At 36.3% G+C, this 24,521-nt stretch overlaps 1 protein-coding gene across 5 annotated transcripts in view; it reads right to left on the minus strand.

Moving 5' to 3' along the window:
- The window catches only part of TMEM132D (transmembrane protein 132D), a 271,842-nt gene that overhangs the window by 241,847 nt on the left and 5,474 nt on the right, over positions 1-24,521 (minus strand). The window contains exon 1 of one of the 5 annotated variants that reach the window (XM_084491635.1): positions 15,721-15,743. The exons of the other annotated variants lie outside the window; for them this stretch is intronic. Within the exon in view, the coding sequence (XP_084347761.1) occupies positions 15,721-15,728 (8 nt within the window). The 5' untranslated portion in view covers positions 15,729-15,743. Of the gene's footprint in view, positions 1-15,720; positions 15,744-24,521 lie in introns of those variants that run through there. 5 annotated transcript variants of the gene reach the window in all.

A 24,521-nucleotide genomic window follows, 5' to 3' on the forward strand; every position in this document is an offset into this window, starting at 1 on the left:
ATAACATGGTAGGCCCTGGAATAGCTTTTCCATCTTAGAGATTACTTCTCCAACTATGCTTTGCTATGGAGAAAGATGTGCTTTTCAGACAAAGATATTTAAAAGCAAAATATGTTAATTGCGAAAATGTTGTACAGCTCTCTAATCGGTCATCCATTAGCTCTGGTTCAGGGATTCTTTTCCCAGGAGGCAAAAATAAGAGCTGGAGTTAGAAGAAAAATCCAGTTTCATCATTCTTTAATAACCTGAAAATAAATATGTGCCAAGAGAATTCTTTTTCCTCCACATTTTGTCATAATATGCTTTTGCATCGTTAGAACGCCTTGAAATTACTACTGAAGTAAAGAAATGTGACTGATATAAAGAAATGACACTGATGTGAAAGCTTCAGTGAATGAAGCTGAATGACCAAAACACACTGCACCTGTAAGACTGCATAAAAAAGGCCTTTTTCAGAAACAGGCTGGCATCTCACAGGAAATTTGCAGAGGGAGGGAAGGAGATACCCATGTTTATGCAAGATCTGTATAAAATATGCAAAATATAAGTATTTTTGATTCTCCTGTAGCTTACTTGCATGTTGTGCAGCTGTTATTCTTATCTGCAGAGATAGGAATGATCTAAATGCAGATAAAAATCCAATTCAGGGAAGCTACAGACAGTAAGGTACTAGGGCCAAGTCCCCAGCATAGCTCCAGAGATTTTATTGACTTTAACAGCAGTAGAGCATTCTGCAGAAACTGGGGGACACTAGTAGGTGACCCCAAGAAGGAAAGACATACTTTGAGTAAATATATGTACTGTCTGTAATTTCAAGTTTTCAGATATCTTTCACAATGTTACTTGCCTATACAGACCAGAAATGAAGGCAATAACTAAACTGCATAATCTGACCCTGTGTTCTTATAATACACATTATTTGAGGATGCTAAAGGCATTATAATAAAGTATTGTTCCCCTAACAAACTTGAAGACAGATAAACAAGAAGTCAAACTGAAAACAAATATTTTCATTGCTCTTTTTGAATTCCTTGTACCACCCAAACCAACAACGAAAAAAAAACAAAAACAAAAACAAAAACAAACCAATTGCAGTAATGTTTCAGTCTGCTCTTACAGGCTTAAGAGTTAATACATCTCATTGCTATAGTCTGTCTGTTTTTCTCTTGTCTCACAAAAATTGAATTGCAGTAACTTGTAAAGAAATATTAAGGATTTCTTTTTATTTGTCTTCAGATATAAACCTTAAAGACTCAAATATGTTCAGGGTTTCCTCCATAACCACAGAAATGTGAAGCTTTTTTTTTTTTTTTTTAATAAATTAAGGTGGGATTCATACCTAAATCCATAATTTCTGAAAAGCACCAAATACCATGAGACTGCTGATTCTACCATTGCAATCCTTCACATGCAGAATATAATGATACTTTTAATTTTACCTATCAGTATTACTACACAACACTTTTCAGTAGGATATTCATGATTGCCTTTGGTAAAACAGGAAAAAACCCTGTGTTCATGCATGAATGATCACAGCTGTTAGATGCGGTTTTCTGTTTAAGAGCAAAATCTGCATGGTATACAGAAGGACAACCTGTAGAGGGAGAAAACCTGGATCTGTTTTGCAGAGATTCCACAACCCAAACAACATTGCACAGGAGAGGAAACATGTTTAGGGCAACCACCCCTCCTTGGGAGGCCTCTGAGGTAAAAAAAAAAAAAAAAAAAAAAAAGTCTGTAGAAAAATCTCAAAGTGGGAGTAAGACGAATGGTCAGATGGAGACATGCTTCACAGCTTCACACAGAAACAAAAGGAAACAAGAGAAGTGATTTGGAGCCACACTGTCTCCATCTCACTAATACCCCACTCTGCCAGATGCAGTAAACTCAAACTAATGGTTTCAGCATATTCTGTAGCAGCTTTACAATGGATTAGATTTCATAGGTCTTGGTACCTACATCAGCTAGAGGAAAGCCAGTTCAAGTTTATCTACTCATGCTGCAATCACTCTTCTATTTGTAGCTTCAGCACATCAGAAATTGAACAAAAAACACATGTAGCAATGAGAGTGAAGACTGAAATATTCTGTATAGATCAGTGAAAGGAGTACTACCTTCTAATATATTACAAATACTTTTTATTTTTTTGGTGGCTTTTTTTTTTTTGTTTTCTCATAGTCCTCTTCCTAATAGGTCTGTATCTACAGACAAGAATCAGTGGCAAGTTTCTTCACATCTCCATACACGTGTGGAAACAGAAAATATCACTCTAAAGGATAAAGAGTGTTTACTACAACCCCTACATAATTTAAACGCAATCTTTGTGAAGAAATGTGCCATGTATTTTTTTATATTAATGTTAATAACTTGCTAACTAATTATATGATAATTTATTTGATAATATATAAATGAAGTCTGCCCTAAAGACAGACTCTGCAAATGAAAGCTTCTGCTCACACAGGTTTAGAGCACGTGCATTAATAACTAGATATCTTTGCTTCAGTGAAAGTGATTGCACAAGTGATACATTAAGGCAGATCAGGATGGAAGAATGCAAAGTAACACAAGGGTATCTAAAATGTTGTGCAAGCCCTAAATTCTGCCATGCCACTGCTTTACAGTCTAGAAATGCAAGACATATACTTATTTCTCCCTCTCAAACACTTTCCTACTTACAGTGACAAGTTCTTTAAAAGCTTTATACCTTTGAAAATTTACACAGTGCATAAGGTCAGTCCTCTTTCCTTTATCATGGCAGTGAGGACTCCATGAGAGGATGGGTGGCCATGACTAGCCATGGTCCTCCTCACAGTTAAAAATTGTTTCTCACCTCACAGGGCCAGGAACTAAAACATATGCTCTTGTTCTTCTTTGGTCTCATCTTCCTCTTGTTACTTATGAAAGCATTGATATTTCCACTGAGACACAGTCCTCACTGTGTATTCCTTTTGGAAAGGCCAGGGAACATTAAATTCCACTTATCTAATGCTCTAGCCCACACAAAGTGAAGACTAAGTTCAGAAAAATGTCAAAACCCATCAGTAACAATTAGGTCTCCATTTTTGCCATAGACTCTGATGGTCATCCACAGGTCTTGTGGTGTTTCTGTAATGCCCTTTGTCCCATCACATTACCTTTGCAGTTTACAACTTGCTTGGATCAAGGTCTTAATCTGGCAAAGCTCTGTCCTGTTCCCACTGAAGTCAGATCTTCAATGGAAACAGAAGCAAATCTGTTCAGCCACGGGCTTTCAGAACCTTGGACAGAGTCTGACCGTTTTCTTCTGCCCTCATCACATCCCCTCCAAATTAAATGGTTGAAATGCATATCTGAATGAGAAAAATAATCATCTACAATTCTTCAGAGGTTTATATCATCGATGCATAGATTCAATCCTGTCATTTGGTCAGGATCTCTTGCAGGCACAGCAGGAGAGCAGGCCTTTAATAACCAAACTTACAAAATTCTCAGCAAAGAATCGTCTCCTTATTTGTGTAATTAATTCCTTGACTGCTACAAAAGGATACTGAAGGAGCAAAAAAGCACTCTCTAACTATAATGATTATGCTAATCTAGCCAAGAAAAAAGATGCCTTGTGTATTAATAAAACTCCTGAGCTCAAGTTCCAATTGTTCTTGAGCTAAGTGATCGATATAGAGACACTGATTTACCACAAGTATAGAAAGACTCTACGAAGGTTTTACATTTCTCTGGTGCATGTAAAGGAAATGCAACTAATGAAAGGTTCATCATGTAAGTTCAAAGGAGCATTTTAGGGAAATATTGCATCATCAGAAAGTACAAAGTAGGCAGTATAACTTAAACTTCTGCTCCCAATAGAGTATACAAAAACACTAGACATGCCTGTGCAAAGTTCTTTCTCATCTATTAAGGTGCATTTGAACACCATTTCTATAAACAGAGATACATATTCCGTTTCTCCTGTCTACCATAACTTGTATTTTGAGAATCCCAGTTATTACTGTACTCCCTGACAGGAACACACAGCACAAAGTCTTTGTGCTCACCAGGCATTAAATATAGTACTAATCATATAGGTGTGATGTGTGACATGGTGTGTGACAACACATTCTGTGTTGTCTTTTTGGGCTACTGAAGCGTTTCTGCTGTAAGTTGTCTTCTCTGGCTAGTCTTATGCAACCAGATGACTTCACTAAGCAGTTCAAATCTAAAGTTATTAAGAATACACTGTTACCAGTCCAGTCTGCCGTATTAGATGCACAAACTTAAGAAGGAAATGCAAAAATAAGATAATATTACAGATAAAATACATTAAAAATTAAAAGATAAGGACCAGCTGGCAAAATCCTACTTCTAAAGCGTAACGCTTGATTTGGCTTGAAACATTTTCATCTTGGTAAAATTAATTTCAAATGCCAGAATCCCAACATAGCTTCTGAATATCATTTCTTGGATTATTTAAGTTACCCCATGGAAGGCTTTACTTAGCACTCTGTTTCCAACAGGCTGTTGCCAGAAAAGTCAGTCACATGCTGATTTAGTGCATGTCACCAAAAGGGAGCTAGAAGACCACAGACAAGTGGGACTTATTAATGGTCTCAAGGCTATGTACATATACTGTAACAGACAAAATTCACAGAAGTTAGCGGAAAATCCCAGAAATCTTAGTTTTACTCCGTGAAGAAAACAAACAAACAAAACCACTGAAACTTTCTTCTGCAGAAACTGATTTCAGAATAGTTGCAGCAAGAGTATATTTGCAACTGCTACTTCTAGTCTATATGAAAAGATAGAGTTGATTCCAAGATCAGTTTCTAGGTAGTTCAAAATATGAGGCCAATGAGAACATTGCAGAAGTCACTATTTCCCTATTTGAGGATATGTTATTAGAATACAAACAACAACATAAAAGCAGCTTATATGCAAATGGAAGCTCTCCTATTCCTAGTGCAACCAGAAACTATCCCAAGTTCACATGAAGCTATATGATTAACAATATAAACCAGAGAAAATTTAGTGTGGCTAGGTAAAACACAACGAAGTAGGAATTTATATCCACTTTCTTATGTGTCCTTGCAGGACTGGTCTGTGCTTTTGGGATCAGGTTCAGATTAATAAGATTAATAGCGTCTCTCAGCAAATCCTACCCATTCCTCTCCAGCCCACAGGAACTGGAAAAGCTGAATTTTCATCATTGCAGAGGCCCTATTGCATCTGTTCTTTCTCAGCTGTTTTTCAGTCTCTGAAAGATACACGATTACTTCATCTTCATCCTGCTTGTCACACAAATGGTTCCCATCATAACATAGACAAGAAGAATTTACAATACTTCGCAGCTTGCTATGTAGGTTAATAGCTGATTTTGCCTCCCACTGAATGTATGACTCCCATTAGCACTAATAAGTCATAAGACATGGACAAATGCCTTCCCAAAAACTCAATGAGTTATCATCTGCAAAAAGCTTCTTTTGTTAGCAGTAAGTCTCTATGAATTTTTCCCTAATACAGAACATAGAGATCAATAATTATTACACTATAACCAGCAGGAAATAAGACAACTTATGTGGCCAGTCTTGCAAACATAGCCATTAACAATCTGATTAAGGCAACCATTAATAAATCTATCTGAATTGATTTCAACTTTTCCAAAGAATAAGGAAATCATACAAAAGAAAAACTTTCTTTGAACTTTATGTTAGCTTGCAGAGCAGATGAGTGAACAGTAGAAAAAACTACTTTGCAGTTATGTCCAATGTACTTTCTTTCCCACTTATGCACACAAAATATTCTTTAACCACTACATTGGTTTAACAGAATGAAGAAACAAATGCTAATATCATACTTGCTTTTCCCTTCTACTCTCATGAGCAGAAACATTGAAATTGATTGGAATTTTTTCAATTAAGAATAACAGCTATGAACAGGATCTCTGGGATCAAGAGTCAGATTCAGAACTGATATAAACTGACACATGACGATGTATTTGTTTAATCAGTTAACTCTAATAGTAAGAAATGATCTCATTAAATCTCACAAGATTCAGGTTTGTATTGAATGTTCATTCCAAAAAGCCATCCAAGAAACAAATTCTTCATTAAGAATAACCTCCTTTGACTCAATCCAGAATTCACTGAGTTTATTGGCCTAGTATCATTGGGTCAAATTTTTCTGAAGGGTCTTTTCAAAGCATTTCAAGAATGCATTTAGGTTATAACTATATAAGCAAGTGCTCAATCAAAAAAGCTTTTGCAAATTTTCATTCTTAGGACACGTTAATGTCACGGTAACTCTTCAGTTTTCTGAGAGCAATGGAGCTCCACTTGTTTGATAAATAAACACTAAGCAGGAATCCCTCTTTTTGTAATTGGAGAAAGTTAATTTCCTTGTTATAAGCTACCTCGATTTTAAACTGTCTGTTATCTAGTGCAGATATTTATTTCATAAATTGATACATCCCCCATTTATTTATTTATTTTTAAAAGTTGTCTGCCTTTTTTTTTTTTTTTTTAAATGAGTAATAAATAACATGACTAAGATATTTTTCCCCAAGTATGGTTTTCATAGTCACTTTTTTGAAACACTGTAAAGGTGAAAATACAAAACAGGGAATTCAAATGTTTTCTTAAGGTCATTTTCAAAGCCAGAAACAAAACAGATGTCATCTTTTAAAGAAGAGATCCTAGAAAGGCTTTGCATATTAAGAAATAAAACCAGGGAAAGAACACGTATCAAATGCATGTGCTCTGAAAGGAGAAGTGATTTTAATTAGAAAGTTTCTCCTCCTGTTAAAAATCAAAGGGAATAAATTCTGTTTCCTATTAAAGCAAAGTAAATCCATAGTAATTCTACAGGAACTGCTCCACCATTACATCAAGGTAAGAGATTGCTGAATTTAGTCAGGGTTCTTTGAAAATCAGATGAAATATATGCTCCACAAGTCCTACCTACATACACAGCATTCCATTTTATAAAAGGTTTGTCCTGTGTTTTCATCAGTAGAGGGTTATGATATGGGTTAAAATACAATTCACATATTGTTAATAAGACTTCAGAAGTGCCTGGTTCATTAAATCCTTGCAGAACGCCCTGGTGCACTCAAGGGGTGAAAGCAGACTGTAGCACAGATTGGAATATTAAACCTGGACAGCATTCAGATTTTGGATTTAGGCAAATCAAAAGCATATGCAGAATTTCTTTTTAAGGGTTCCTTCTTTTCTCCCCTTTTACTTTATTGTCTGAAGCATAAATGCTAGAAAATGTCTTCTACCCATATGTAAGTGGTCTGTAACTTCACAGCAAGCTTGGAATATTTTGTCCTGAGAAACATGAAACATGCACAGAATGGTTTCATGCCACCTGTAAATGAGAAAGTCAAGTAAAATTTACAGTTCAGAGAGGCAAAACTCCAAAAGCTTTGGGAAAGGCTAATTTAATACATCTGTCATATACAATTACACAGTCAACTGTAATCTAAAACATCTTTTTTTTTTTTTTTTTTCCTCTCCAAACATGAAAGAGGCAATTGCCTGGGCTCAGAATTAAACATCTGTTTCACAAAACAAAGATATTAACCTCCAAGGTTTTTATGAACCAATAAAATTTGATCATTCAGCACTGCTCAGTAACAGTTGCTTTCTCCATTACACAAATTGCTACAGCTGATTCCTGAACATAAACCATTACAGTGATTGGATATTTAAAGGTTGTGGGTGGGCTGTTATTAATACAGGGATGCAGATGCTTCTTTTACTAATACAATATATTTATTTTAAAAGGATTTGCTGCTGTTTCTGTGAATGGGATACATGGATTAAACTAAGTATTTATACATGACAGATTCAAGTACAGTGAAAGAGAAAGACAACGAGTAGCCTTACATTTTTAAGAACTCAAGTTTAATTCATGTTAACCTCAAGATGTTTAAACTGGACAACAATTATTTGTTTTAATTCTTATTCGTCCTTTGTACATTCAAGCCAGTCATGAATAAAATAGGAATCAGCCCAAGCTTCTGAGACTTCTATTCTTTCAAGTAAACCTTCACATTTTTGAAAAATAAAATATCAAATCCATACTTAATGGATTATAGCCAGGCTTTTCAGCAGCAAAAAGAACAGTACGTTTCTTAAGAGTAATCCAAACTCTGACCTAGGATCTGCAGTATAAATTCAAAGTGAGTGACTGGCATTTGGAACAGAAGCCAGCCTAGCCAAGCTGTGCCAGTTTACTTTTCACACCTGTGGTGTTTTTTTTTGTTTGTTTGTTTTTTAGTCTGTCTGGGATACTGCATTTTGAACTGTGTCATTGTAGTTGCAGAACTGGAATTCTCCTGATTTAAGAATGTTGGGGAAAAAAATGAAATACATAATTCAGTTACACTTGTTTAATCTTGGGACTTATTAGGCCACAAGGAAATTGTTTCCATAAGCAATCATCAGAAAAAAAAAGCTTTTCATCAAGGCTTTAACTAAAATGCATGCAGCACCTTAAACAATGTTTCCACTGATTGCCAAGCTGTCCAAACAAATAGATATTTGACAGTAAGAGCACACATTCAGCTTGTCAACTTTTCTGAAGATACATAAACATAGTTACACAATGCCAAAGGACACAAGCATTGCAAATTGCCCTGCAATGTGAGTGGGTAAGCTCCAAACCCATACAGCTAGGAACAGTATTTCTGTAGTCTAAACCTGTTTGTCATGGAGTTCAGTGTGAATTTTGAAACCTGATAAGAAAACCTGCAGAAAAGTAGTCTAACACAGAGAAGGATTCTGGAATCTCTGTACTCTAAACCCAAATGTCTCCTTTGTTTTCAAGAAAGCATGCTGCCTTTTTCAGCCTCATTTTCCTCATCAGCAAAATTCCTTCATAAGGTGGTTTGAAGCCACCTGATCAAAAGCACAAAATAAGAGTAAAGCACTGTTCCATTGAACTGTAAATTTTTGGAATTAAATTTCCTCCCTTACATTGGCATAACCAAAAAGTAATTCCAGTAAAAGGTGTGTTTCCTTTTTTTTTTTTTTTTTTTTTTTTTATCACAGTACCAAAACGATGGACTGGACTGGCTTCAGCTGGGTGACATTTCAGACTCCTCATGGGCATCTTCTAACATAACAGACAAGCAACTAACTGGAGAGAGAAGCACAGAGAACAGCTGCATTTCCTCCTGGATATCTTTTCCTCATCAAAAAAGAAGAAAGGTATTTGATCCAAATATGAACTCTTTCATCGAGAAAAATTACAAAGCAGGCCTGCAGAAAGTCTGTGTTTTAATAGGAACATTGGATGGTTTCCTTCTCAAGTCCTCCTAAGCAAAGTTATCAAAAAGGTTACAACTCCAGGCTAAATTCTCTTGAGAAGAAAAAAAAAATCTACCAAAATAGTTAGATACACCCCATGGATTAAAGGTTGTATAAAAAGCCAATGGGTGAGAAATACCTCTTTTCCTCCTATCCCTCCACAATACTATCTAATTAGGTTGAATGCCTTTTTATTTCATTCAGTGCATAGAATTTCTGAAATCCCAGTTTAATCAAGCCTGAGTCCTACTGTTCCTCTGAGACTCCATTTTCTTCAAAGCCATAAACTTCAGCCAAGGTTGTGCTAATTTTGCACTTCTTTTCCTGAATTAATAATAATTACCAAATTCAAATTCTCACATATTCTTTATTAAAACACTTATTCTGTGATTTTTAAAAAATATTCTGTTTTATGCACAAGCAGGTGTTAAAGAAATGTCATGCTGGTTTTACGTTCACTTGTTTTTTGTTTGTTTTTTGAATAATGAAATACTAGATATTGTGCAGAGTAGCTTAGCGTTAAGCTCTCAATACCAGACAACATTAAAACCACACCCAACTGCATTAATATACTGTGAAGACACTACAAAGGTGATACATTATATTCCAAAACCAATAACTAATGAATTGCTCTCAACATTATTTTCTTTCTGTCCCCACCAAAGAAATAAAAATAAACAGGAGGTCTTTAGCATGATAACTATGGGTTTGCATAGACAAGCAGCCTCCTAAGGAGAATTGCCTCTGAACAATACACCCACTAGATATTCAAAGGGAGCCTACAAGGGAAATAGCTATTGAATTATTCCGGTGTTCTAAATCATGTCTCAGTAGCCAAGTTCTCTGAAATGGTATATAATCAGTTCACCTGTTTGCAGATTCTATGCACATATAAAAAACATGAGACTATAGATTTCTTCATAAGGGAATTTTAGATTTTTCTAAAAACTGCAAATTTGGTAAGATTTGAAACAAGTCCAACTTAATAGAATCAGAATATCACAATATCCATTTCTAATCAGAAATGGATATTGTGATATTAACCATCTCTGAATCAGCGTAATAATAACGTAATTTTAGGAAGCAAATATGTACTGTACCATGCACATAAGAAGCATAAAAGCTTTATTTGGGAATGAGGAAAAAAATCATCATCTTGCACAATATCAGTAATTTGTTTAATCCTGGGAAAGGAGAATGTTGTTCAATTCTACAATCAATGAAAGTCTAAAGAACAAGCCAATCAATGGGAGTCTGCTTGGAAAGGACATCAGGACTTGCTGATTTTCAGTCCCTTCGAGCTGCTTCACAGAAACCACACAGAGGGCTGATATGGCTTTGATGATGCTTCCCAACCCTGCTGTCCCACTGAAACACCTAATCCTTTAATCCAGTCTCATCCTTTCTAATACTAAACTCCCTCTGTAGACATGGCTTCCACCATTTTTCCTAGGATTTCATTTATTTATTCAGAATATCACTGATATCACTGTTTGGACATGTTTTCTACTATTTCAGGGTAAGACACTTGTTCAAATACCTGTAATTTGTCTTTAAAAACTTTAAAGAGATATAATGTATTCCACTGTTTCATTTTAAGATTTTTTCATTGCATACCAGAAACATGAAGCGTGGTGCCAAGCTGAGGGGTACAAGACACGAAGAAATCCATAGCTCTCTACCAAAGTCAGTAAATACAAGCAAAAGGCATACTATTACAAACAACCTCTTTCAAGCAACAGGAATAACATGAATATGTATGATAAAACAAAGATATAAGCTGAGACCTCAAAACTTAAGTGGTTGTGGACATTATTACCTTCCAGACTAACAATTCACAGCTGTGAGTGGAGAGATTTTGATTAGCATTCACAAGAAAATATGCGTGATATAATAAAAGCCCTAGCTGGTGTGTAGAGCCATTCCTTCAAACAGACGGCACGAGCAGCCCAGTGGACAGACCTCTACACACCTCACACACGAGCTGTTTGCACACTGTTGATCAGCGCAGTTTTGTAGATGATGCTAAGGCAGCTGCCTGACAGTCCTCTGATCATAACTCATTAGGTTCCTCAGACTTGAGAAAACACTGCACCTTATAAAGTTAGCAGACTAATGGCTAATGCACTTTCCCATCTATTCTTTATTGAATTCATGCTGTTAACACATTACTCCACCTTTTCCAAAACAAGGAACAGCTTGCAGCATCAGCAGAGCATTGTGTCGTAGCTTAAATTTTCTGTATATAAATTAAAGCTGTAGTATTGTCCCATGTTATTCATTATTCTACTACTATTTTTCATCCAAATATGAGAAGCCAGTTTCTACCATCCTGAACATTTTGGAGGGGGTTCCTGTTGAGTAAAACTTTGAAAAGTGTGACTAACGATGACTGAATCTGTCCTTAATACAGTAAAACATTTTAAGGGGATTTTTTTTTCTTTTTGGCAAATTCTAGCAGAAGAGCTGGACTTAACCAAAAAAGAGCACAGGTGTGTAACTTCATATTACATCTTAGAGACAATGCACATATCTGATTTTATTTTAACCCACTCCAAAGCATTTATCAAGAGTAAGGGAAGGAAGTCTTGGTCATGCTGAAGTCAATGACTGAATCTGAAGTGATAGGAATTTTATCTCACATATTGCTCTCTGCATAAGAAAACTTGAAACTAGCACATGTCTTCAGAAGGTCATCCGAAGACATCAGGAAAGCAACCAAAACCTCTGGAAAGTCCTCCTATATTTAAAGTTCATACAAGGCTGTTAGTGTTACAGAAAAGTTTTGGTAAGGCACTAGAGAAGTTAAAGGACTTTGTAGTAAAAAACACTGGCTGTAGTACAAAGTCCTTTTGTCAGTTCAAGTCTTTCAGCAAAATGTGAATCTTAGTTCTAACATTGAAAAAAGGGGATAGCTGTAAATCCACTTCAAGACAGTTTTACAGCAATCTTAATTTCTTTATTTTGTACACTAGGTGTTTGGAGCAAATCGTGGACTTTAAGGTATTAGTGACTGCTCTGATAGTGGCTTTGAAATTCAAGACAGATTTTAAACTGCTGGCAAAAGATATCAGTGAAATTGAATGTATAGAGTGGAGCAGAAAATCTGAATTAAAAAACAAAAGATATTGCTATTTAGAATGAAAACAAAGGAATAATTTCAAATGCTTCTGCTGTTTTCATATACTAGCACCCCAGTGTACTATTTGCTTTTTGTCTCCTATTTTAGGCATTTAAAATCTGTATGAGAAGGTGGTTTATAAATCTTGAACAGCTCACTGCAGTTCTTAAAGATCAACCTAAAGAGACAAATACAGAATAAATATATATTTTTTTAAAGTTAAGCAAACATTAAAAAGTCAAAAACTGAGTCAAAAACTGTTTAAATAAAACTATTAAGTATGATATCACTCCCTTCTCTAAACAGAAGAAATGAGAGCCAAAATTTAAAAAAATCACTTCATCAACCTTTGGCACAATATTAATAGTTCTTAATACCAAATCAGTATCCTTAAAACCTAGCCAAGATTCCATCCACTGAGCTAGGAATTATGCTAAAGTTTTCAAAAGATTCAGGACCTAGATTTTCTCGTGCTCTGCTCCCTCAGCTAGCATGGGAGGGTTCCCAAGCATTCAACATTCACAGTTTCCCATTGTGACATTTCAGGACGGACTTTCTTGAAAGCACGCATCACAATGTTGAGACTAACTAAAAATCTCACTACTCATTTTGGTGTTTAAGTTAAAAGCCAAATGTTTCTGCAAATTCAGCTTTCATCTACAGAATGAAGAAATATAATCTCCAAACAGATGTACTTGTGCAATTTTCTTTTTATCTTAAAAGAAAAATGCCAATAAAAAAAAAAACACCAACAAATGGCTCAACAATTCAATAAATATTATATACTTCCATGTTTTACTTTCATTGCATGGAAACAAACGAGATTTTAATTAAAAAGGTGGCTACTATAAGCAAGAACTGGAATGGAAGAGGCCTTGAACAGTTCTTTTGAGTATTTTACAGTGTCTGACAATTTCAATCTATATCTATTGGGTATCTTTCTGCTCATAGAGATCATGATTAGGCAGTAAACTTGCCCTTTCAATTCACTCAAAGCTGCTACTTCAATCTATTCCATCTGTGCTCTCTGAACCTTTCATTTCCAAGAGGTTCAGACTAATTCAGAACAGGCAGGGAGGCTGACAAGTTCTACCTTTCTTTCATATCCTCAGGGCTACATGCTGACATCTTAAAAAAAGTTTAGAAATAAATATAATGCTACTTCTTTCACACAACAAAATTATTTATTTGAATTCCATCAAGGAAGCACACAAATATAATTAGGAATTGGTGCATGACTCAAACAACTATTTGCCCCCATGCTGGTTTAACCATTCCACTGTAATAAAAAGAAAAACTCTTGTGATCTTACAGATTTTGACCTAAAACTGGATGCCTTAAGAATCAAGATGGACATCGTTTTAAAAAATTGCAACTCCAATGCAGATTAGTTAGCATTTGTAGTAGTCCTTGTATCTTGATACACACAAACTATAGCTGTGGTACTTGTGAGAGTTTTACAATTCCCAGATGGTATCTGTCTACCAGTATGTACATTCTGGCAGTGGAAGAGAAAACGGGGGTCAGAAACAGCAAGCCTACATGAGACATGATGAGCTATTGAGACTTACCAATTTAGTCACAGCACTAGTTCATAAGGATAGAAAAAAAAAAAAGTGAGTAAGAACAGGGAACTGCCTGGGTGATAGGAAGATGTGAGAGATCTCATACAATAGTAGTCTGTAATGCTCAGAACAGAATGGAAAGCCAAAAAGAAAACACTAGGCTGGCCTAGGTCCATGATTATGAACAGGGGATGCTCAGCTTTTTGGAAACTGTTGAAACAGCAGCCATTGGCGGTAACTGGAAATGTCCACAGCTATGGGGCTGGGGCTAGGAAATAAAGTCCAAGTTTCTTCCTGGAAACTCTTGTGTGATTTTCAATATCATACTACAGTCTCTATCATCATTGCTATGGAACTCAGCTACTTAGATTTAGTTTGGCTGGACAAAGAATAAAGGTGTTTCCAAAAATCTTTCAACTTGCTCATCAAAACACTCGGCATACAGATATGTAGTATCCATATCAGGTTGGAATATTATAGCTGAGCCAAACTATAAAGATTAGTGATTTCCACCACATTATCATCATCATCTGTGGGAATCTTCCTCACCCCAAAAATTTAACTAAGCAACGAAAACAAGTTTACTGAGGGAGAACTGGGGTTGATAATATTTTTTTTTTATTGATCATCATATTTTTGTCCAACTTGAATTGGCTTTACGTTGGTCATAATGAAATATTACTATTAGATTATTATTTTTAAAGTGTTTCTGATTTATAGATGGAATGGGATGTTGCTTGGTAAGGCCAATCAGCCAAAAATGGAAACTTTTTTCCGTTTTGACTGGTTTCCATGTCACGCCACTCCAAAAGGCTTGTACATCTGATTTCTGCAATCATGATTTTTCTACAAAGAAATGAGAATGAAAAGGCCTGGAAACAATTACTGAAGGTGCAGTTTGATACCACAAACACAAAGCACAATTTAAGGCTATTTCCCAAAGAAGCCATTCTGCTTCCATTGTCAGCCACAGATTCCTTAGTCTTTATTTATCTCAGATATGCAGAGGATGTGGCCTCAGGGTGAGGTGATTCACAGTCCCATATCTGCTGGAAAGCTTTTCTTTTCAGTAGGTTAGTTTTCCATCAGATCAGGGAGCTCAACTACCTCATTTTGCAACTGCAGGGACTATTGGACTTGGTGTCTAAAGAAAAAAAAAAAAGCAACAAACAAATGAAGGGAAAAAAAAAAAAGATGGCTTTTCAGCTGGATCAGTCAACTCTCTGCATGGCTCTTTGCACTCAACTGCGTAAGTGCCAAAGCAACATAAGAGAGAAAGAGGAACTGCAGCAATCCCAACTGAGGATGATTTAGCTTACTAAGGAGCCATACCATCCATGATAATTTTCAGATTTAGATTAGCAATAAGCAGTTACAAGTTTTCTGACTCTTACAGCATTGTATCAAATACTTTTTTGTGGCAACCATCTAGATTTAAGCAAATAGAATTCAAGACAAAATATGGAAAAGCACTGCTGTTAAGCTAATGTGCCAGCACTATACCTGAGGAAAACACCTTTTAAATTCCAGGTCTGTTATAACCATTCTCCATAGCCAAATTATAAAGTTTCTGCACATTTCTCCAGCAAATCTAGACCTTGACTCCAAAAGATTTATTGTTTCTGTCTGTGTTTTCACAGCATTTAGCACAGTTTTCATTGCAGTATAAAATACCACCTCGTTTCATAATTTCTTCCCCTTAAGTTGCATGGTATCTATAGTACCACAAAATCCATCATTTCTCTCTTACCAGCACATTTGATGACTAGTTTTCCAGGGCAGAAGGCAATGTCTATTTGCAAAAGCCGTGCAATCTGTTTCAATTGAGAAGGAAACAAAAACAATTTCAATATCACCTTTTGCCAGCAGGTCAAGGAAGAACACCGAGGGTATTTGCTAAGTATGAGCCTCCATTATACAAAGGAAGGAATGCTGAGAAAACCCCTTTGCTACAGAAAAGAAAAAAAAAAAAAGAAAAAAGAAGAAAAAAAAGAAAAAAAAAGGTGAGAATTAAGAAGCTCACATGAATGAGAAAACATTTCACTGCAAAAACAAAAGAGCTCTTTTCAACCACTGAATATAAAGAAATAAGTGAGCATCAGTTATTTAATTTTCCTTTCAGGTTGGTGAGAAAGTGACATGAAATAATTATGAAAACAAGCAAAAATCCACCTTGGTTCTTTGTGACATTAGATTACTATAGAGAGGCAAAATCAAGAGTGATTTATGGTATGAAAAATGATGATGTTGCAATATTTGTTTTAAACTGAAACTAAAGTTAAAATTTCAGTTGTCTCCCACCAGGGACGTTCCACTGGTTTAAAAATTCCAGAACATTTCACTTGTTTTGGTGAACAGAACAAAGCTCCTTTCCCAGTTCTTCGGTATAACACTGCATGGTAGACACAATAGTTTCAATGCTCAATTCCCCATTGCCCTGTATCATCTAAGCTCTTTAGCCAAAATACATTTTGTGTAGGTTGGATTATGTCCTCTTAGTTCAAACTGCTTTAACTACAGTGAGGGCAATTCTACAGGTTGGTAGGATAGCTATATAGAGATGGCTAGATCTATGTAAATATATGTATAGATCTATACAGAGAGATAGTTATCTTACTAAACGGCAAAATTATATAAAATAAGGTCAAATGTGTGTGTTATTTGCTACTGGGCTATGGTATGTGTATGTGGCAGGGGAGTGTGAGGACATCAGACCACCTGGAACCATTCTGGTGATGGGCACTGTCTGTCCATACATGTCCATACTGACTGAAACAGGTCACAGAGCCCATGAAGCATATACTCTGATTTTCTTTATTACCCCATCTCCACAATCCCATTCTTCACTACCAGTTCTTACTCTGCAGCACAGAACACAGAGTCTGCAGAGTAGAACACAGTCTGATCTTTCTTTCTTTTTGTCATCTTCCAATTTTTATACATTTCTTCATGCTTGCCCTCAATCTTAAATTTCTGGGCTCCCAGCCTAACTTTCCAATTATTTTCTGAAAACCCCTACAGGTCAGTACTGCAAGTTCAATGTCATCTCAAAATCTAAGATTATAGCCTGTTCTCCATGATTCCTTCTGTTCATTTCAGTGCTAAAAATAAGACTTGGTTTTGCAGTTGGAAAGAAAGCAGTAGTAGCACTGATTACTGGAAGGAAGGAGGCAACAGAAATTGCAAGAACTATGGAGGAATTCGTTTCCTGAATGTCTGAGAAACATTTGTTCAGTCATTGGAGAAGAAAATGAAGTGGCACCAGTAAGTAGCATTTGCAGATGACCAGCTGGATATAGACCAGGACAAACAATACAGAATATAGACTAGTTCAAAGGGACCTAGAGAGTTTAACAAGCCCAGCTGCCTGACCACTTTTTTTTAGGTTAGCCCTGAAGAAGTTAAAGCATGTTATTAAGGGCATTATCCAAATACCTCTAAAAGACTGACAGGCACGAGGCATCATCCACCTCTTTAGGGAGCCTGTTCCAGTGTTTGACCACCCTCACAGTAAAGAATTTTTTCCTACTATCTAGTCTGAACCTCCCCGGCAAGCTTTGTGCCATTCCTGAACATACTATCACTGATTACCAGGGAGAAGAGAACAGCAGCTCCGTCTCCATTTCCCCTCCTCAGGAAGCTGTAAGGAGCAATAAGGTCACCTCTTAGCCTCCTTTCCTCCAGACAAGGTAAATCAAGTAGAGGAACTAAATAAAGAAATAAATTTTCTATTCCTAAAACAGATGCCAAACAAGTATAGAACAAACTGCTACAAAAATTCCATAGAATCCAGAAAAGATTCTGACAGTGCCCATCCATCAGAAAAAAAGTAAAACAAGTGCAAGAATGTGATTTTTTTCTGACAAAAAGATCAAACTGGCAGAAAACTTTTGCAAAAAGCCAAAGACCAAGACCATACCAAAGAAACTGAGGGAATGGCACAGTGTCACCACAGGTATGAAGACCAGGATACCAGCTAATTTCCTCTGGCAAACACAAAAAAGAAGTAGGAAGAAATCACGGGCTTTAGAACTCCACAGAACAAACCAGAACACTAGAACAGTCCTGTTACACCAAATAATACCCTATAACACTCTTTGCATTTGTTGTGGAATCTTAATTTGTCCCTTGACCTTCACTGTCTCCCAAAAGCCCTCAAGACAGAAGATGTAGGCCTTAAGGACTCTTGGTTTGACAGAGCTGATTACCTGAGAGACTGTCATATGACCTGCGGCAACAACTAAAATCATCTGAGGTCTGAGTGCTCCTCCCTGCAACCAAAGGCAATTATTATCAGCACATCTCTGTGAGGGATCTTCAGTTTTGAACTCAGTGTTCCTGATTTAGACTTCCAAAGCCCAGATTTGTTAGCACTGCAAATATGCTGCCAAATTCATCGTTCTCTTCTAAAGCTGCTGAAAAGAATCTCTTCATGAACCATCCTTTTTACTATTATCGATGCAATTTGATTACTTGATGAGAACCTATAATGCAAAGATACTTTAACCATCATAACTATAAATACCATGAAAAAGGGCTACTATGTATAGTATTCTCCACTTATAAACATATTTTTCAGGATCTGATCCAAAACCAATGCATCTTTTCATAGGAACAGATGAAGGAATGAAAGGAGCATGTGACTGCATAGAAATAGAAAGAAAACAAACAAATAAGTGCTTCAGCAGGGATCATTGTACCATTGTACCATTACTATTGCTATTCAGATAAAGAGTCTAAATAGGCAAGAAAAGAGACAGGTGATTGCTGATATATGTATTTTAAACTACTGTAGCAGAAAAAGCAGGGAACATCTACAGAACTATCCAAAGTTGTGATAGGACAAAAGGGGAAAACAAAAAAAAAAACTAGCAGCAGCCACAAAGAACTGTGTAGGAATCACAGATCTTAGGTATTTATTTTAGTTAGCATTTCATCCATTACTCAAACAAAGCAAAGAAAAAGGAGCACTGAGACAGAACTCAAAATATCAGCCTGCTAGCTAGTGTTTGGGAAATACCATTTTGTTTCTCAAGGGGATTCACAGTGATATTTGCTATGTATTTTTGTCTAACCTGAGATTTCATCCATAAAATTTAGTATGAATTCTGGACCTCAGGAAGCTGTTTGATTTCAAAAGGCAGCAAGTCCAAAGAAATCTACTGGAACATACAGGGAACCTGCACTTGGGTGCGTTATTGCTAAGATGGTCCACAACCTTTCAACCAAACTAGCCAGGAAGGAAAAGGGAAAAAAAAAAAAACAGCAAAGATTCATGTAATTCAAAATTTTAATTAACATAGCTCTGACATTGACTATTTCTTATTAAATGGTCATTGGAACTGTTGCCAGTTTTCTGAGAAGTTGTACAACCATATGCATATTCCACAGGTTAAAAATGCTAAATGCCTTTTTTAATAAAAGGTTCCAAAGCTAATGACTGTCACAAATGTCTTTTATGGTTTTTATTTGAAGACATTGCTCATCTCACAGTCTACTGAAAAGCTGCCTTAACCTCATGGCCTATTCACTTAAAACAAAAAACTGTGAAAGACCATCCTTGGAGACTTCAGCATCAGTTATTCTCCAGTCAGTGGGCAGTTAGAAATAGTGGTTCAAATATCTTGTATCAACTCCCTACACAGACCTACAAACCAGGAGTAGCACTGCATAGGGGGACATGGAAAAGACAAAAGAAATACATGCTTCAGAAGGAAACCTTAACTCTGGCTGGAGGTCAAAATCCATGTAATTAAGCAAAAAGAGAACTTCAATACTGAAGAACACGATTGTCTCTGATTCTGTGTTCTCAACAAGTCAGCTCAGAAGTTCAGAAAAATACACTCATTCTACCAGTTTCAATTTTCACATCCCATCAATAACAGAAGACTAGCCAACAGTTCCTTTCACAAGTTCACCACAGTCACCAACACTACCCAGTATGCTTGCAACTTATAGACATGAAGGAGATTAAAATAAACCCCAAAGACATGAAGGAGTAGAGGAGGAATGAAATATTTCTAATATCTGTAACACCTGCCAGAAGAAAAAATAAATAAATAAATAAATAATATATATATATATATATGTTTTCATTGTAAGTAATGTTGCATTATTAACACAGTTGTTCAACAGCAGGTGTTTCTTTAATAGTTTAGTAATATGGATTGTAACAAAGAAATATGAAATTATCTTTAATTTATCCTTTTTATAAGGACCTCAGTATCCTGTATCATATCACTGTCTGAAAAGGTTTAGACAGTTTATTAATTGTAACATCAGCGGATAGGATCTAGTTAAGCTTTTCAAATTTTTTATTCACACAGACGCTTTCTTCTCATCTTTATTTCTTCCCTTTTCGTACTCTTATTCTTTATTCTAACAGACCTCTGAATTCTTAATGCTGTCCAATGACCAGGCCAATCAGAATGCTGTGCTTCCATTTCTAACAGCCTAACTCAAACCATTAACTAACTACTTGTAATGTGGTAAAACGTACAGCCTCATCTGAAGAGAGGAGCAAATGCTATGCAAGCACCAATAAATAGATCCTTCTATGAAGAACTCGCATTCTGAGAAGGAAAGACAGATTAAAAGGAAAAAAAAAAAAAAATAGCAGAGAACTGGCCAGTGGACACCCTGGCTTCTAAATCACCATGGTAAACCACTACATTCCTCAGCTTTCAATTAAAAAATAATAATAATTCTGAAAAGGTGAAATTATTGCATTTCTGTAAGCAGACGATAATACCTGACAAAAAAAAAAAAAAAAAAAAAAAAAAAAAAAAAAAAAAAAAAAGGGTGGATGGGGGGGGAATGGAACAAGAAATAATGTTTTATAAGATCATTAAAAAAATAGCACTATTGCAAGACCATTTTATCAGTCATTTTTCCATATCAAATAGAGATATTTCTGCCTCCAGAATACCAAACATAATGTAATCCTCAATTTTGTTGGAGAAGCCAATGTTCAGAAATAGATTTTCTGAAGAGATTTTTTTTTTTTTTTTTTTTTTTTTTTTAATAGGAAGCATGCTGTCAGGGCTGTAGTACAGCCTGGCTCAGTGGAAACCCATTAAAACCACTTTAGTGGGCAGTTGGTGTCAAAGAGTCAGAAGTATGTAACAGAATCCTACTGTGCACAAGCGTTCAGTATGCAAGAAATCATCTTTTATCAGACAACTGCTGCAGGGGACACAGTCAACCGCCATAGGAGAAAGCAGAGCACAGCTGAAGTCATGATCCCCTTACAATTTTTTGCCCAATAACATGGACAAGGATATGGAATAAAAGAACTTTTACAGATAAACCCTTAGTAAACAAGGAAACAATACATGGAGAGCATCATCTCAAGCTCTAAAAAGCAATACCTTGCTTTTGTATAGAAGATATAACAGCTCTTTGTCACTGTCAGTGACACCACAACTCACAAAGATTAAGATTTTCAAAAGTGTCCATTAAATCTTGGATCCACGTCTTTTCACACTCTGATTTACAGGATTACTGAGCAGTTAGCATTTCAGCAGGATGTCTAAGAATGGGGACAAAGAAACTCTCTGGAGATGTTTGGGAAAAGTGGTCTTGCCCTGAGTCTGGCTGACAAAGTTCAGTTGGTCACAAATTGGATGCCCACACATCTAGTGGACATGTGGGCAGGTCAGCAGACACTTCTTTTGCAGATGTCCCTTTTCTATTCTCTTCTGTAGAAGCTAGACCAAGTTTTTCTAATGTTTTCACATGAGCCAAATTCTGTAGGTGAGCTTAATTCCCAAAGTGCCTAACTCCTATGATCTGAGTTTGAGAGATCCAAAACAAAGTGACATGGTGACAATTAGTGTAAACAGAACAGAGCAGTGAAAATTCTAATAGTATTTATCCTATGCTGTTTACAGAGTAGGAAAGTGTGAATAACATTCAAATCCCCACTGTTTCCTTTTCTTAAGGATTGCTGGAATTAATCACCTTGGCTTAGTAGAAAATTGGAGCACATGATTATCTGTTAATCCAGGATCTTTGATAAGTGCACCCATTGAAGACTAAGTAGAATTGTTACCATTGCTATATCATGAATTGGATTCATATTCAGACAGACGCTCTATTGGCTGGTTATCTCTGCCAACTTTGGATTTCTCTTCTTGTGCAATGCACTGGTATAAGGTATATTAAAGACAAAATGTGCATTTCAAATATAAAGTAAGCGATGCTGCGAGCCAATTAAATTGAAGGCTCTGAGATCATTTAGCATTAGATGCAACTAAGCTCACTCATTCAGAAGCTTTGGTAGCACACAAGACATGCAGCCTCAGCTGCATGGATATCTGGACAGCTGCCTTGCTTCACAGCAAGCATTCTGCAGACTGCCTACCTTGACAGCAAATAGACGGAAAAGGAACATTGTAAGGCATCCTGGTTCAGCTAGAGCCGACATCTGATAGTGTCTGCTTCTTAGTCTACCTCATATGTTGTATATGCCAAGAATAAAGTGTACTGACATCCTTCCACACTTCTGCATGGCCCTATTATTTCTTCTGCTACTTTTTTGTATGTAGCTAACTCATTTATTTTGCTCTTTTTGTAGGATCTGTGTTATTCAATACCCATCTTCATTCTCGTGTTTTACAGCCTACGCGCTCCTTTTTACATATGGTTTTATTTTGCTTACTCTACCTGCAAAGCTGCAATTAATGAGGTCCGATGTGTTCCACCAATGAGAAGAGCTTTTGAGATTAAAGGATACCATTAGCATAAAAGGAAATTGGTATAGAATGTTATTGAATAAACTAAGACTGGAAGAGGGTTACTAACCATTACTATAGCAAATTGCTGGAACAGCTTCTGATTATCTAGATCATCTTACACAACATTGTCACTGAAGTTTTTATTTACCACCAAAAATCCAAATGACTGAACAAACCAAATCAAAGTAACTTTAAAATGGATCTAGATGGGCCTATGAGAAGATGAACTGACTACAGAAAGGGAGGAAAGATCATACATGTCAAATTTTGTGAAACATTGCATCAGCCTAGGTACTTCCACTGCCAACCATTTCTATGTGGTCTGTACAAGAAACAGAAGTGCCTGCATTGTGCTGAGCAACTTGCATGGAGGCAATTGTGCAATACAGAAAATTCCCTTCAAAAATCTTTCTGGAAACTTTAATTAAAAAATAAGTCTGAGGGTGTAAAAGCAAGCAAACATCCTTTATGAGGACAGCAGAAGCTTTTTTGGAAGTTAATTGACCCTGCAGTGCAGATGCCATGAGTGACAGGCAGACTACTCCTACCTTGCTTCATTGAACCACTGCTCAATGTTGATTTAAGTGAACCTGTGTTGGGGTGATTAGAAACACACCATCAGTTACTGTGTCTGAATTACTGAGGCAGTACCAGTTTAGAGAATTTTTTAAATTACTACATTTAGTCTACTACAGTGGTTTTTCCTCAAATCTTTTAAGGACAAGAGCAATCTAAGGTTGTTTTTTTTGTTTGTTTGTTTGTTTTTTGAAAGAAATCCAGACCATCTTGCACAGTATTGTCACAAAGGTCTTTGTTTACAACCAAAGAGAAATTGGGATGCACTCTGAAAGCACTCTTGCTACTTTTATTTCCTCCCTTTGTTCTTTTCTAGCTTGCATGCATGAGATTTCTGGCACTGGCTTCATAACACCACTGAGATGTTCTGTGAATCACCACCAGTGTGTGGGCCACAGGCTGAAAAATACCGCACCAGAAAACTGTCTGCACTGTGAACTAAGGCTCACTAAAAGCAGCGGAAACCCATATACTGACTGTAATGGGCTCCGGATCACACCCACTGTAGATCTATGGATGGACCTAATATCTTATATCACAGACCTGTAAGTTATATCATCCTCTCGTCAAGTTTAAGTCACACTACTAAAATGGTAAGTGGAAGCTTGCAGAGATGCTGCAAAGGCTGCACTCTGAACTATGAGGACTTCGAATCCATTAGCTCTGTGGGACCATCAGATTAGCATCTTATACTGGAATTAATTCTATTCAATATAAGAAGAAATCAAGGACATGAAGAAACCAGTCCTCTTTCTAGAGTTAGTTTTCCCCCTGCAGAGCAGGGTGAAGTAGCCTAACATCCTCAAATATGTACCTTCAAAGTACTCATAATAATTAGTGTTATCTAAATGTCTCTGAACTATTTAGAATCCACTTCATTTTGAACTGTCATTAATATTGCAACAGGCAATATTATGAAGACTGGTGAAAATCAAGTAATTTAATGTAACACTTTAGAAACCAAACCTGCAATGAACCTCAGCTGCCTCTTCAGCTTTTGTGCAATCAATCAGTCTGGAGACATGTTTACATATCCTAGGACCAGTGATAGACTGCCACTAGACTTGGCATCCACAATAACCTCAGGAGGCTGATTGAATGAGAATGCAGTATGAAAAGTCAGATTATATTTTGATTCTCTCTTTTATTAAATAAAACAGATCTTTATTGAATGAAGCTGCTTTTATTAATACCTAAAACATTAGTTGGTGTCACAGAGCTTGCCAGTCCCACAGAA

This window comes from Aythya ferina (genome assembly GCF_964211825.1).
Source record: "Aythya ferina genome assembly, chromosome: 17".
Lineage (NCBI taxonomy): Eukaryota > Metazoa > Chordata > Aves > Anseriformes > Anatidae > Aythya > Aythya ferina.